At 35.9% G+C, this 16,165-nt stretch overlaps 1 protein-coding gene across 2 annotated transcripts; it reads right to left on the reverse strand.

Annotated features, from left to right (window-relative positions):
- Window positions 1–8,217: 8,217 nt before the first annotated feature.
- LOC131538830 (zinc finger protein 184-like) lies at window positions 8,218–14,855 on the reverse strand. Of its 2 annotated transcripts, none has more exons than XM_058772979.1 (3): window positions 14,776–14,855; window positions 13,855–14,098; window positions 8,218–10,063 (listed from the first exon to the last, which is right to left on the reverse strand). In XM_058772979.1, the coding sequence occupies exons 2-3, from the start codon at window positions 14,048–14,050 to the stop codon at window positions 9,663–9,665; spliced, it is 597 nt and encodes a 198-aa protein (XP_058628962.1). In that variant the 5' UTR covers window positions 14,051–14,098; window positions 14,776–14,855; the 3' UTR covers window positions 8,218–9,662. The 2 variants fall into 2 exon arrangements, with proteins under 2 accessions (XP_058628962.1, XP_058628963.1); XM_058772980.1 differs by having other exon boundaries at window positions 13,855–14,204; window positions 14,776–14,814.
- Between the last annotated feature and the right edge of the window lie 1,310 nt (window positions 14,856–16,165).

Below are 16,165 nucleotides of genomic sequence, written 5' to 3' on the forward strand. Positions count from 1 at the left end.
TAAAATTTACATAAAATAAACATAGAAAACATAATATAATATTAAATATACATTTGGTTTATTGTTATTATTATTATTAAATACTGACATTTTATTTTACAGTGCAGTATGATTACTGCAATAGTAAGAATTTTATTTATTTGTGTACCTGTTATATTTAATTATATTTACCTAAAGTAAAAATAACATTGTTAATATTAATAATAATAACAATGATAAATTAAAAATAACAAACATTTTCATATAATAATTTAATTGTTTTTTATAATATAACAATTACAATTCATAACAACCAAAATTATAATTTTATTTTGTTTTATTATAGCAATAAAGAAATGTTATGATTGCAGTAAAATAAAAAGTGAGTATTTAAATGACCAAAATATTAAATATATATTTCATTATTTAAATTATAACTATTTCTATTACAATAATAATGTTGCACTGTAAAATAAAGTCAGTATTTATTATTATTATACACTGATCTTCTATTTACAGTACAATTATTTAATTGATAAAAACAAAGTAAAATTAATATTTTGTTAATAAAAATAACACTCAACAGGTTTATAAACGCATCTTATTACAGATGTGTGAAGATGGTTGATGTGTATGTTATAAATGCACGTTATAAGCGACTCAAACTCTGTTCATGCATGAAATAAATGAATGTTTTCCTCTGTTAAGAATAATTGTATTTGTAGTGATATTATCCACATGTTTATCAGGACATTTGAAGTCACTGAGAAAAATATTTTCAGATTTGCAAACTCTTATTTCTGTCCGTTTCATCTTCTCAAAGTCTTCACTGCAGGAGCACAAATCCTGTGAATCACAAATGAAGAAACTCGTTCCCTCTCAGTTCTGCTGCAGTCAAAACACATTCACACCGCAATCAAACAATGTGAAGTCCACAAATCAGTACGTGAATTCACACAATGAGACTTGTAGAATATTTTCTCACAAATACATTATATCATTTTTTTTTCTTGGATATTTTTCTAGCACTTAGTCCATTTTTCTGACATGTGCTCTCACTTTTGCACCTCATATCTGTGAGAAATGTGGAGTAAGAGTGATTTGTTTATATATATATATATATATATATATATATATATATATATATATACACAGTATATGCTATAAACTCTTCTGCTTTACCTTCTAGACAGGTAACAGATCAGGTTGAGTATCATAAATTATGCAACTAATGTAAGATGAGCCTTTTGAGAATTTACCATGATCAGATAGTAATGTTTATAGGAATACTATAGTAAAGTAAAGGACTGTCAGAGTTAGCAGTACAGTATGTAATTTACAGTAGTTAACTGATCCAGTAATTATTTCTCTCACAGGGAATCTGGAGTCTTTGTCCCATGTGCTGCAGCGAGTCACAGAGTGCCTTCATTCACATTTCATAAAGACTACAGGCGATTTAAAATATGTTTTTCTGCAAGTGAATGATGACTCGTGGTGCCATCCCAAATGCACAAAATCACTCTTATGGACCTTGTCCTGGACTGTTCCTAGCTGGTGGAACGACCTAACTATCTCAATCCGAGCAGCTGAGTCTTTAGTCATTTTCAAAAAACGTCTAAAGACACATCTTTTTTGCCATCACCTGACCAATTAATACTAGCACTTACGTATTCTGTTCTATTCTATTCGGTCGAATTTATTTATAAAAAATAAATACAAAAAAATCCTTGCCATGTGCACTGTGCTAGACTAACTGAGACTTGTCACAGCACATGTATATTGTTGCTCTCTCGTTGGTCTGTTTGCTTGTACTTTGTAAGTCGCTTTGGATAAAAGCGTCTGCCAAATGACAAACCCCGCCCATGGGAACATGTAACAAAGGGGGCGGGGCCATGTTGCGCTGCTTTAGAGAAGAGGAAGAGTTGTTCCCATGCCATCAAAACTAGAGGTGCACGAATAAATCTATTCATATATGCAGGGTTTTGTCCAATTTGGCTACTAAATTTTTAAGTTACCAGCCATTCAGTACTTCTACTAGCCAAAAAAAAAAGAAAGACAGAATGAAAGAAAATAACCACATTAATTATGTCACATCTTAATTTATCAACATTTGTTGTATATTTTATTATTATTTATTATAAAATCTGAATTTCATATTCAAACAAAAGAAGTAATAGAGAAATAGAAAGAAGAAATTGAGTCTTCTAAAATGGTAGATGTTGCAAAATAACACTGTCTTTTAGGTCTAGAAATGCTTAGATGTCCTCAGAGCTCTCATTAGAGTCCTCTGTGTCACTAAGGAAGTGCTGTGCGCGTGAGTCTCCGGGAGCATAAACTGTCTGCATGCCAGTAATATAATTATCATTAATATAACTTGATTTGAGGCAGAAAAAGAAAACACTTTCCTGTTAGAAACACTCCTCTCAGATCAAATACCCTGTCTGAATATACACTGAACAAAATTATTAACGCAACACTTTTGTTTTTGCCCCCATAGGCCTATTTCACAATATGGCAGCTGAGAACGGAAGTAGGGAAGCGGTACTTCTGGTCGCGCCATTACGATCGTTTCATTCATTCATTCATTCATTGTCATAATGGAATGCGAACTCGTTTTCTCCCAATCATTAATAAATTTACAAACACTAAGAATAGCAGATGTTGTCCGTTTTGTTGATAGTTTTCAGGGAGATGTGAGGCGATCAAAATTGGACAAGGGTTATAAATTTTTTTTTGAGCAATTCGTTTTTGATTACCAAGGTATGTATTATGTTAGACAGTTGCCATGGTAGCTAATTTCTGAATGATCAATGTTGTTTTCATGGATGAATTTAAAAGTGGTTTAATAATAATAATAATAATAAACGTCCTGTTAATAACTGTGTTTGTGTGTTTGGACACTTCAGTCTCAAACATTATTTCAGGGAAAGTAGTAATTAGAGCCAGGTGCTATAGGTCATTAAGAAAGCATGCAGAACCACATCAGCTTGAGGTAAATACATTCAGGATTTAGCAAATAATTGTTTATAATGCAGTACTTGTCTAAATATCAATGTCAAACTTAACGATAAAGTCTAGCAGTAACAGCACCACCTGCAGTTAGGATTAAGTTTACATAGCATGTGATACTGCATACATACGTGTGTATATACACGCACTCACACACATACATTATACACATGCATATATATATAAATTATACAAGATCACACTGTACCGTTTGGGGTAAACAGCTCAGTGTAAACCCTAAAGTGTTACACTGAGCAAAGTGTACACCCTAAATGTGTGTTAAATATGTGAAATACATTAAAGTCTTTGCATCACTTTTTGGGATCACTCTTGAAACCAGCACCCCACCTCAACTGGCTGCATATACATGCTCGTGTGCTGCTGGAAGATGTTTGTGCAACCATCTGGTTGCATTACTCTACCAGACAGCACATTTTAGTACGGTAGGCACCAAGAATGTTCCAGCTGCCCTTGCATCCACAAGCAAGCAGCAGGCCTGGCATAGTCCCGCACCCAGGTAAAATGAAAAAGAAAACTACTGATCCTTCAAACTGTTTTAATTTGACAACAGATAGCAATAAATAAAGCAGAACTAAAGTTAATAAATAAATAAATTATATATATACACATTTAAAGTGCATAATGTACAAATCAGATTACAATCCCGTACAATCCCGTATATATATATATATATAAATGTTTTGTCAGGGCATAACTCTAGAACCAGTGGATGAGCTTGTGGTGCACAAGCCAAAAGCCTCTGGTAGGAGCAGTGTGCAGTCAACCCTGTACAAAGCATATGGATGTAATCTCCAAATACTAATAATAATTTCCGAAATAGTTAAAACAGTGAGACATAAAAATTTTGTTTTAGGACCTTTGCCTGATAATGATGTGATTGCTGGAGCAGCATCCCTCATTTCCCTTCGACCTCAACCACTCATAGCAAAGATTGTTGATGGGATGTCTGCTGTAACCATGGTGTCATCAAAATTTGGAGAGGTCCCAAAAGGTTCACTGTTTTCTTACCAGTGTCCTGCTGTGCTGCCAACGGATGTGCTTACCCATCCAAATGCACCAGAATTCCCCCCATTACCTGTCCCACAATACACAGTTCCACAATATCATTTTGTCCCTGGCAGCTGGGCTGAACTCATGCATATACAGAGCCTGGAGGTGACACCTCAGATGTCAGGGATCATTGAGGAGGGAACACGGGATCAATCCAAAAGCCCAGTCTGCTTCAGCATGCGTCGCCTCCGACTTACAGCAAGCAAGTTCTATGAAGCAGCTCATGTGAGGTCAGAATCCACTGCAAAAACACTTGCTGGCCGAATCATTAAAGGTGCCCCCCAGACCAAAGCAATGCGTAGAGGAGTGGAACTTGAGCCAGAGGTTCTTCGCCGCTATGCTGAGACCTTCAATGTTAATGTACTTCCATGTGGTCTCATCATCAACCCCCGAAGCTCCACACCTTGGTGCTAGTCCAGATGGCAAGGTGGTAGACCCGAATGAAGACCCTTCCCTATGGCCTGGTAGAAGTTTGTTGGGGGTCAAGCCAAACTAAGGAAATCACACACCTACCACTGGCAAGTCCAGGGTCAGCTGATGGTCACTGGCTTAACTTGGTGTGATCTGGTGACAAATACTAGGGGTGACTTCACTGTGGAGAGAGTATGGAGAGATGATGATCTGATCCAAGAAATCAAGGCTAAAGTTGATGAATTCTACTTTGGCACATACATTCATGTTTTGCTAGGGAGAAAATAGGCAGGAAGTGTTGCCTAACCAATGATGCTTCTATTATTCACTGTTATATAGTTATTTAGTTTGCAAGGAAAAAAATCAGATTAGTCATTCATAGTTCATTTAAGCTTTAACTGCAGTAGATTTTAGGATTCAAGATCAATGTGTTAAAAAACTGAAAGATTCTGTTGCAGGAGAGTTAGTTTATGTTAAAATTGAATTAAATCATTTTGATGATTTTTCTTTTTCCAAAATCAAAATAAATCTTAATTTCCAACACTTAATCCAGCAAAAATTATTGAAACAGAAAAAGGTCAAATGACATACAAATAATGTAACTTAAAATCCTGTCTGAAAATGGTAACAAAAACTCCAACTTACCGGAAGATAGACCACAGTGTCACAAAGTAGGCTAGGTCTCTGCTTCTGTTATATGAAACTAAAAGATAATGTCTGTTCTAAAATGTGTGTAGGTGATCTATTAATGCTACTTAATACTTGGCCACAATAAATAAGATTGACCAAAATACTACATAAATAGAAAAATAGAGAAATTACTTACCCTTGCTAGGGATGAGGTTGACTGAAGATTCTTGCGATACATTTTCTTTTACACTGTTGATGAGAACAGAAAAGTTGCTACAGTTACACATTTGTCTTTACCTGGAGAAGTGGTGCGTAATTTTTTTATTTATTTTTTTAAAGTACACAATAATTTAAGGTACTAAACTGATGAAATTATGTAGTGAAGAGGCTGTACCTGATCTTGTGATGTTACTGGCTGGTGAGCAGGAGGAGGTGATAATGATAATGTTACCAACAGGTAAAATAGGTGAGAATGATGGCAAAGATGAAAAGGAGAATAGGATGTTACTAGCTGGTGTTAACATCCTCCAACAGCTTTCCAATGAAGAAGCCCTTACCTACCATCACCTCATCACCTGGCTCCAATAAATCCAAGATTCCTGACTGCCATGTCAACTCCTTGTCAGAGAAAGAGCCAGTGAATAATTTTGACGCAAATGTGATTACACCACAGGGTGTCACTCCAATTAATGCTTTGAAGGTGGTGTGGCTCTTGTAGGTTGAGAATGTTTCAGAGTGGAGGGTAATTGCCTCTGGGCACTCACATCTGAACTCTGTGCAGTCAATAATGACCCTCACATTTGGGCAGTACTGCTGAAATTTCAGGCATTGTCCGTCTCACCTGCTCCAGGGTCATCCAGATTTGAACTGATCCCAACACAAGGTATAAGTAGTTGGACCATGTTATTGTAATGCGACTCACTGTAGAAGTGCTCACTTGAAATATCTCAGCCAAAACTCTCTCTCTAAGACCGACAGCGACTCGCAAGCAAAACATGAAAAACTCATCAATGAGCTGCATCTTGCTCTGGGGGCTTGGCTTCACAACCTCTTTCTCTACAATTGAAATTTCAATCCTCTTGGCTTTGAACCAGTACACAATCTTGGATGCAGAGAGCTCAATAGATCTCCAGAAAACAAAAAAGATGTTTTTGTTTGAGAACCTCGTGAAATACCTGAAGTCTTCATCAGATCTATCCAGCAAATCTCGAGAGATGGTAAGGCTTGACACCAGTTCCTCCAGCTCCTTTATTTTTTTCCAGTGTCTCATCAAGAGCACCTAATTAAAAAGAAATAAAATAAAACTTTTTTTAATATTATGACATGACAATTCATTAGAGTACATTTGAAAATGAAAAGAGGGATGAAAGAAAAACAACAACTCAATTTGGTAAATAATTATTACAGGTTTATGCAATTATACTTAGCAACACTCTCCATTTCAACATTTGCTTCCTCCTGCTCACCACAGACACCTCTTTTTGCCGTCCGTGTCTGGCGTGATTTAACGTCGACGTCTCCCCAGTCGTTCCCACGAAAACCTAGAAGACACAGCCTGCGGTGTAAGATATTTATGCCCGAACTGTGGATGGACGCAGACTTCATCCTCCGTGAAGTGCATAGCACACACAAAAGTCTTACCCTTCCTCACTGTAAATTCCACCCCCTCATCTCTTCGTATAGCCCAATTCCAATGCTTTTTCATATTTTCATCATCGGGAAAGCTATTAAACGATAAATACGGTTGTTTCTTCTTCGAGGTGAAACACAAAGGTACGCTACAAGATTGACTACTTTTAGTCTCCACCATTGTTCTGGAAGCGCTTTTACCGGAAAAGAGTTTTCCCTACTTCCGGCTTGCTGACGTCACGTTGTGAAATAGGCCTATTTTTCATGAGCTGAACTCAAAGATCTAAGACTTTTTCTATGTACACAAAAGGCCTATTTCTCTCAAATATTGTTCACAAATCTGTCTAAATCTGTGTTAGTGAGCACGTCTCCTTTGCCGAGATACTCCATCCACCTCACAGGTGTGGCATATCAAGATGCTGATTAGACAGCATGATTATTGCACAGGTGTGCCTTGGGTTGGCCACAATTAAAGGTCACTCTAAAATGTGCAGTTTTATCACACAGCACAATGCCACAGATGTCGTAAGTTTTGAGGGAGCGTGCAATTGGCATGCTGACTGCAGGAATGTCCACCAGAGCTGTTGCCCGTGAACTGAATGTTCATTTCTCTACCATAAGCTGTCTCCAAAGGCATTTCAGAGAATTTGGCAGTACATCCAACCGGCCTCACAACCGCAGACCACGTGTACCACACCAGCCCAGGACCTCCACATCCAGCATCTTCACCTCCAAGATCGTCTGAGACCAGCCACCCGGACAGCTGCTGCAACAATCGTTTTGCATAACCAAAGAATTTCTGCACAAACTGTCAGAAACCGTCTCAGGGAAGCTCATCTGCATGCTCGTCGTCCTCATCGGGGTCTCGACCTGACTGCAGTTCGTCGTTGTAACTGACTTGAGTGGGCAAATGCTCATATTCAATGGCGTCTGGCACTTTGGAGAGGTGTTCTCTTCACGGATGAATCCCGGTTTTCACTGTACAGGGCAGATGGCAGACAGCGTGTATGGCGTCGTGTGGGTGAGCGGTTTGCTGATGTCAACGTTGTGGATCGAGTGGCCCATGGTGGTGGCGGTGGGGTTATGGTATGGGCAGGTGTATGTTATGGACAACGAACACAGGTGCATTTTATTGATGGCATTTTGAATGCACAGAGATAGTGTGACGAGATCCTGAGGCACACATGTTGTTGTCAACATGATGTAAATGTTAAACAAATTACTTGTTAAATATCTTTGCAGAAAAGATACATGAACTACAACTACATATTAAACAAACTTGTCTTGTACATATTATGTGTTCAGAAATAAAAGGAAAATGCTTTTAAAAAAAATCTCAAAAGTCAAGGTAGGCCTAATTCAAATTCAAAATGACTGAAGGTATACCACCAGTAGACTATTATTAACTATAAATGTTCTGTAAAAACAACAGCAGCTTTCAGCCTGTCACCATGATGCAAACATGAAATATCAGACATATAGTAGTAGTTCTTTACAGGTTTTTTATTCGATTGCGCTGCTTTTCCATTGTTTATTCTGTGTGAACGTGGATGTGTTTGACTGTTGCACACGCGTCTCTTGCAGCGTCTCATGCAAAATTCAAGCACTTTCAATGTGCATTTTCAAGATTTTCCAGCACTTTAAACTGGTAAATTACATGTTTACACACACACACACACTTGAATTTTTCACTTTAAATCAAATGTTATTGTGCTATTAAAAACCACCGGTCTGGATCGCATATAGCATTGCATAATATAAATAGCCAACATAAAGTATATAAATTATAAAATAAAAAAGAAAGAAATAATTCACAGGGTACCACCAGGATTTTTCAAATAAAATGTAAGGCTTTTTAAGACCTGCACAAATCAAATAAATACTATATGAGCAGGGAAGGGCAATGTCTATGGTAACATATTAAACCATAAAAAGACTGCAAAAAACATGATTTGCAGTTCAAATACAGGTTTTCACAAACAGAGTTTTATAAAGTGACAAACTTAACATTTCAGCCTTTAAAATATTTTTAAGAAATAATGAAAAGGGATGAGTCAGAAGTATAAAGAATGATTGTTTTTCAGCAGCTTTGTTAGCAGAGGATTAATTTGCACTTTCAATAAGCCTGCCTGCTGTTTTTGCTCAGAACAAAAAGGTTGTGCCTTCAAAAATCTAAAACATTTAAACAATAAGACGTCTTGTGTGCTTTAAATTAAAATAATTCTTTACACTTTTGACTCATCCCTTTCCTTTATTTCTTAAAAATAGTTTAAAGGCTAAAATATGAGGTTCTGTCTGCCACTAGGTGGCACTACACAAAGCAGCGCTGTGCTCATAAATGATGCTTTCAGACATTATACTGTACGTCGATGAGATGGAACGAAAATGCCAAGACAGTCGGTTCACTTCAGAAATAAATTAATATTAAAAACACCCACCCTGCATTTTGACTTTGAAATGTATATTTTATTTTTTCACTTTAATCGTGACGGCCTTAACATATTTAATTTAACTGAGCAAGGGCATTTTTGCTTACCTTTTACACGACTTGAAAGCGCAGACTCTCCCATGAAAAAAAGCAGAATTTACAGGAGACTTTACATTATTTTATAATTTTCAAGGATTTCGAGCACCTGTACGAACCCTGAAAGAGTCACTAAACAGCTGCCATGAAACCTCACGTCTTGTATGATACATTTATTTTCACTAAATTCAGAATTTTCTATTATAAAAAAAATTAAATAGGGGCAAAAGTCTGAAAACACATATTTTTCCATAATCTGCTTTCTTTTTTCCATACTTTTCCAAACCCCGTAGGAACCCTGTAAAAAGTAATGTTTAATCTGAGTAAATTTTAAATAAGCTACTTTTTACTTTTACTTGAGTAAAATTTCATTAATGTAATGGAACTTTTACTTGAGTAGATTATTTTCCTACTCTTTCGTACTGACATGACGGTTCATGTGATAGTTAAGTTTTTGTTGTGTTGTGACGCTCTTTCCACACAGGTCACAGCTGAAAGGCTTCTCTCCGGTGTGAACTCTCATGTGTGATTGAAAGTTTCCTTGTTGAGAGAAACGTTTTCCACATTGAGGGCAGGTGAAAGGCTTCTCTCCAGTGTGAATCCTCATGTGCATTCTAAGGCCGCTTCGATGACTGAAAGACTTCCCACACTCTGAACAGATGAGACGATGTTTAATTCGAGGCTCCTTAGCTTTTGTTTGTGGGGAAGTCTCTTCAGTTTTTTCTCCAGTACTGAAATCATGATCCTTACATTGATCTTGCTCCTGTTTCTTATACTGCTTTTGAATCTCCTCTATTATTGCCATCAGGTCTAGGATGAAAAGAGACAAATACAAGTTAAACCCTGTTTAAACGCAACAGCAGAAAAGAGAACAATAATGGCCCAAATCTGCCATTTATTAAAGAATGTCAAACACAGCTTGTGGAGGGTGAGAATCCTGCAGAGTTAAGATCCAACCTGCTCCAATTTACATACCTTTAGATTTCAAAAAAGTTAAATTTTTTATTTTTAAATTAAATAATTTTGAAGACTTTGATTCAAATAGTGTTGGAGCAAAACTCTGGTTTATGATATCCCTGGTCTAAAATATTAGAAACTGTAACGCATTTGTGAACAATTGCAGTCAGGATTTAAGTCCCATTGTTAAACAAACTGTGCTTATCTCTTCTAGAGCTATTAGATCACAACTTTCTCATGTACAGCTTGAGATTAGGCATTTGTGGACAAGAAATGAATATGTTTTATGTCCTATTTATAAATGAAGAGTGGAGTGCCACAAGGCTCAGTTTTAGGCCCTTTGCTTTTTTTCTTTGTATAGGTTTCCTTGAGAGACATTATCACTAGATTTCACTGTTACACCAATGACACACGGTTTTGGACTTCCTCACAAATTGAAGAAACAAAAATCAAATATGAGATGGCTAGTAATGTTCTTGAACCAAGTACTTTCTTTGAACAATTCTTAATTTCTAAGTTTGTAGAACAGCATTCTTCCTCAGAAGTGATGCAGAGTCAACGAATAAGCTCTAGTTGTTTTAAAATGCAGTGACTAAAGTGCTTATAAGACACGCTAGCTCTTCCGGCATCATTTTAGTTTGCCTGCACAGAGAATGATAGTTACATGTCACATAATTTGGCAAAATCCATCTGAAACAAAAACTACTTAATCTATGTGGACAAGTGTATTTAGGCAAATCTGTCACTGAAGCTGTTCAATACAGATTTGAAAGACATAGGCTAGTGTTATTTTAAAAGGGAAGAGACTTCACTTTCTGTTTGTTATTATTCATCAAATTCGATGCTTAATCCTTTATTTTTTAACTTTAAAATCAACCTCAAATTTTAAAAAAGCTTATTATACCCCATTATTATAATGAGTGAAAATAACCCAATAATAATTTAAATCAAAAACAATTTTAAACTTGACAAATTCAGACATCAATCCAATCGCTTTATTTAGCATTCATGTAAACAGTACAGTTGGATTATTTAATCAGAATGATTTCATTCTGAGTGAAACAAAAGGAGTACACATAGCCAACATGTATCATGAAAAATATTATTGGCCTGACTTGATTTAGTATCAAACAAATATAGTTTAAAAAAAAAAAAAGTATGTGCTACAGATTAATTTTTCCTGGAGCCCCAACACGGCACATTTTGTATGCCTCCCTAATCAAACACACCTGGTTCAGTTCATCAGATTATTACAGACTCTAAGGCCATGTCCACACTACTACATTTTAGTTGAAAATGCTTTTTTTTTTCTTTCTCATTGTGGCCTTCTGTCCACACTGAGACAACATTTTTGTCAAGGAAAACTTGAAAAGCTTTTTGAAAACACTCTCCATAGTGGATCAATTTGAAAACGCTGTTTTTGCGTTGTAGTGTGAACAGTGAAAACGGAGGCTTTTAAAAATGATGACGCTTGTTTAGTCATGTGACACATATTGTACTAATCCATGTTTACACCGGTAATTGTGCCTCTTATGTGCTATTCATATTCACACTGTTGCTAAAGATATTTACTTTGTACACTCTTTATATTACAGATGAATATAAAGAAAATATTTATATACAGAAAATTAACCCAAAATTGCTGTCCTGCAGCAAAACATGAGAAAGCACGACATGGACACGTCAGTGAATGATGAGATAATCCTATAAATAAAATGATCCTGCCAGAAATTGTGTGAGCTTGTCTGTTATGTCTGTATTGTCTCAGTGAGTTTTTTTTGTTGTTGAGGTTTTACACATGGACGGCAAAGCGAATTTAACATTTTCCAACATTTCAGTGTGAATGAGAAACTATGTGAACAAAGAAAGTTTTAAAACGAGAACTCTGTTTTCAGATGTATCCGAAATAAGGAAATAGTAGCCTAAAGGGACGTCTATATGACACCGTTCATGTGATTTATATAAAAATCAATAATGATTCAAATAAAAAAAAGGTGGAACAACGTTTTATTAGTGATTGATAAAATAATATCTTGTGGCCATTTTGAGACCCTCTTCTTGAATCAGGCATGCAAATAAATACAGCCTTGCCGAGCAAAGGCTGTAAGGGGAAAGGGAATTCTTTTAAAACATTAGAAAATATTACAGATCTGAATTTGAACACTGTGTGAATGCTATAATAAATGTATTAATAGAGCTATTGTAATTATTATCGTTATTATTGTCTTACTTTTTAATTTTATTTAACAGAACAACAGTAAAATTACAATACTAAGATTTATGAATGTTGATGGAGCTTTTATTTTGACGGAAACCTGCAGGAAGTCCTCAGTGCTTCTTTTTGTTGACAGCAGCAGATTTATAAATTATTCTCATTACTAATTTGGGAAGATGCACGTATCACATTGTCACATGCCTTGTAAAAAAAATCATAATTTTACTGAGTAACACAGTTTCAGTGCAGATTTCCCTCGCGGTTTGGACTTTGAGCCCTCGCTAATGAGACGCCGTCACGAGCTCCTGCAGCGCTGTTTGAACATGCAATTCATGCGTGTATTAGAAAACATAACATTCTCCAGTGTATTTAATTGTTTAAGGCCATTTCGCGATTTTAAATCATCATACAGTAACCAGCAACAACCACCCCTTCCTCTTCTCACCGAAGACATGCGATGCAGTGCTAAACGGTGATCTTTCTCGGACAGTTTTAAATGTTTCCACGCTGCAGTCATGTTTGCTGCATTAGTGCTCGCCTCTATTTGATCGCATCATGTTATTGTTCGGTACTATTTATTCGGTCTTTTTGCTAATTACTCCGAATAAGCTTTTTTTCCCGCTATTTTCAGCTGAATAATTTTGGCTGCCTAACATTCAGTGCATCGCTAGTAATAGTATGTCACCTGAAAGTAGTCCCTAGCTAGGTAACTAGTTATGATATAGCTGGGGACTACTTTCAGGCGCTGCGTAATAGCATCGTGCCTGCTGCACCGTACGGCAGCAAAGTTCCTTGATTATTACACCGGAATGAGAGTATAGTTCCTAGCCATATCGGCCTAGAAAATCACAACTTTTCATTTTCCATCAGTCTTAGTATACGATGTAACTACAGAGGAGTCAAGCTTTAAATAGGAAAAATACCGAATCAGATTCAATGATCTATGCTAAGCTATGCTAAAAGTGCTATCGCCAGACCCGGAGATCGGCTGAATGGATTTGAAAACGGTAAAACTCAACGGTTTAACTCTGTGGGAGTTGGAAAATGAGCCTATTTTCAAAATAAGTGGAGTGTTCCTTTAAGTGATGGATTCCCCCCCGGTCATGATTAAAAGGACCTTTTAGGTTTATTGTTACACTCCATTATTGATTTATTTGGGGTACTTCTATATTATTGTTGTCGGAATTGAATGCTTGACATGCCGTACTAACAAATGTCCAGTTTGTAAGTAGGATCTTGTCAGCTGCACTTGAAGGCAGCATTAGTATTTGTCATGTGATCAACATGTCTGTCCACGCTCCATGTTCCTGCATTCATCTTTGAAGAATATCATAACACTCTTATGATATTCTTCAAAGATATCATTCATTTCTGTAGCGCTGGACATTTTAATATCAACCAAATGAGTGAGTTAAGAATGAAAACCAACCTAATCCATCATCATCATCACTATCTTCAAACTTCATTTTGAATGTTTCTTCAATCTTCACGTTTTCAATGTTCACATCTTCACTCTGTATGTCTTCAATCTTCACGTCTTCAGTCTTCATGTTTTCAATGTTCACATCTTCACTCTGTATGTCTTCAATCTTTACGTCTTCACGCTCTTCTTTAATAAACGCCATCTTTATAACAGCGTCACACAGATCTCAGTCGCTTCAGCAAGACTTTTTCTGTGTTTAAGATGAGAAAAAAAAAATTAACAGAAAAATAAATAAGAAAGCTATAATACAAACTTAATCTCTGGGTGCATCTCAGTCAGCTATCTAGTCCAGTGCACTGAAAGGGAATCAGTCAGAGTAAGAGTTAATGGACTTAAATGACCTGATTAACCAAAAACACTCAAAACTAGCTCTACAAAATTAACAAAACAGGTTAGACGCTTAAAATTTCGACGTGTATGGTTTACATTAGTATTTATTGCTCTATAGATCACATTTAAAAGTCTACTTTCTTGAAAACACTTGCAGTTGGCTTGTAAAAGTCGTCGTTACACGTTTGTGTTTTGTTTTGAGCAGCACGACTCGAGCGACTCCAAACAACGAATCATTTTGTTAATCGTTTGCTTTAATTGACTCGTACATGCAGAAAGCCCTGTGTTTGCGTGGGTTCACTGATTGTCAGTAACTGAATTCGCGTTTATGCTAAACTGTTTGACAAAACACGGAGCGAAATGAGACGCAGCTTTTCTGTTTCTGCGGAAGCGCATTACTCAGAAAATAACATGCATTGACGTGAGAAAAAGTATTACAATGTTACATTCAATAATTGTGAAGCCATTTTACAGAGTTTGCGAAACCTATAAAATGGCTTAAATCGATTGCATTCATTTAAAATTTTAAAAACAAACCTTTCTTTAGTCGAACCACAACAAATGCCGGAGCGCGGCGCAGCCTTGTGACGTCACGTCGCCAAACCAAAATAAAAGTCCTGTTCACGCGAGCACAAAAATAGAGGAATTTAGGGTTGAATTATTGGTGAAATACATATTTAAATACAAAAAGAGATTGTCCAAACTGCCAAAAAAATATAATATGTAATTAAATGAAATGTAACCGTTTACCAAATATCTAATGCAATGTAACCATTATATATCATAACATTATATAGATTAGAGAAGAAATAAAGAGTATTGATAATAAAGTATAGGTAATAATTTCAGATTATTATAATAATCTGAAGAAATATTATATGTGTGTGTGTGTGTGTGTGTGTGTGTGTGTGTGTGTTATTATTATTAATATATCTTTTTTTTTTTATGAAATTTATAGTATCCAAAATATAATTGGTGTAAGTTGCTGTCTATATGGGTCATTCCTGACTTTTCAGTCTCTATGATTTACTTACTCATATGTGACCCTGGACCACAAAACCAGTCTTAAGTGACAATTTTTCGAAATTGAGATTTAAACATCATCTAATAAATAAGCTTTCCATTGATGTATGGTTTGTTATGATAGGACCATATTTGGCTGAGATACAACTATTTGAAAATCTGGAATCTGAGGGTGCAAAAAAAATCAAAATATTGAGAAAATCGCCTTTAAAGTTGTCCAAATTAAGATCTTAGCAATGCATATTACTAATCAAAAATGAAGTTTTGATATATTTACGGTAAGAAATTTACTAAATATCTTCACGGAACATGATCTTTACTTAATATCCTAATGATTTTGGCATAAAAGAAAAATTGATAATTTTGACCCATACAGTGTATTTTTGGCTATTGCTACAAATATACCCCAGCGACTTTAGACTGGTTTTGTGCTCCAGGGTCACATAAATGGCTTAATTTATATGTTTAGGTCTTCTTTATCACTTAATCAGAGATAACAGACATTAAAAATACTATTTTGTATTTTATACACCTTTTTATTGATACATGCATTTAATTACATCATCTCCTCAGTGCAAAGTTAACTTTCACAAGAAATATAAGCCATGAAATGATAAAAATATATTTAAACTTATAGACTAGACTAAACTGCATCTAATCATACATATAAATTATGTGAAGGTATAGTTTTTTTAAAAATAATTTTCTTCATTTACCTTAAAAAAGGTAAAGTCATCTTAAATCTTAAAAACTCCCTAAAGTCATCTTCCACACTATTAGTATGTACAGTAGGTGGCCAACCAAAGGAGTAGCCCCAGAGTGCAACCTGGACGATGGAGCGGAGCGACACATTAAGGTGAGGCGACACATTAAGGTGAGGCGACACATGTCGCTCCGCCCACCC

This window comes from Onychostoma macrolepis, chromosome 04, assembly GCF_012432095.1.
Source record: "Onychostoma macrolepis isolate SWU-2019 chromosome 04, ASM1243209v1, whole genome shotgun sequence".
In the NCBI taxonomy this organism is placed as follows: Eukaryota; Metazoa; Chordata; class Actinopteri; order Cypriniformes; family Cyprinidae; genus Onychostoma; species Onychostoma macrolepis.

Bases quoted from the DNA above. Each gene is read 5' to 3' on its own strand.
- LOC131538830 (XM_058772979.1), bottom strand. From the start codon at position 14,050: ATGGCGTTTATTAAAGAAGAGCGTGAAGACGTAAAGATTGAAGACATA. The intron at 10,064-13,854 runs GTTGGTTTTCAT...TTTTCATCCTAG, and splicing joins TGATGATGATGATGGATTAG to ACCTGATGGCAATAATAGAG.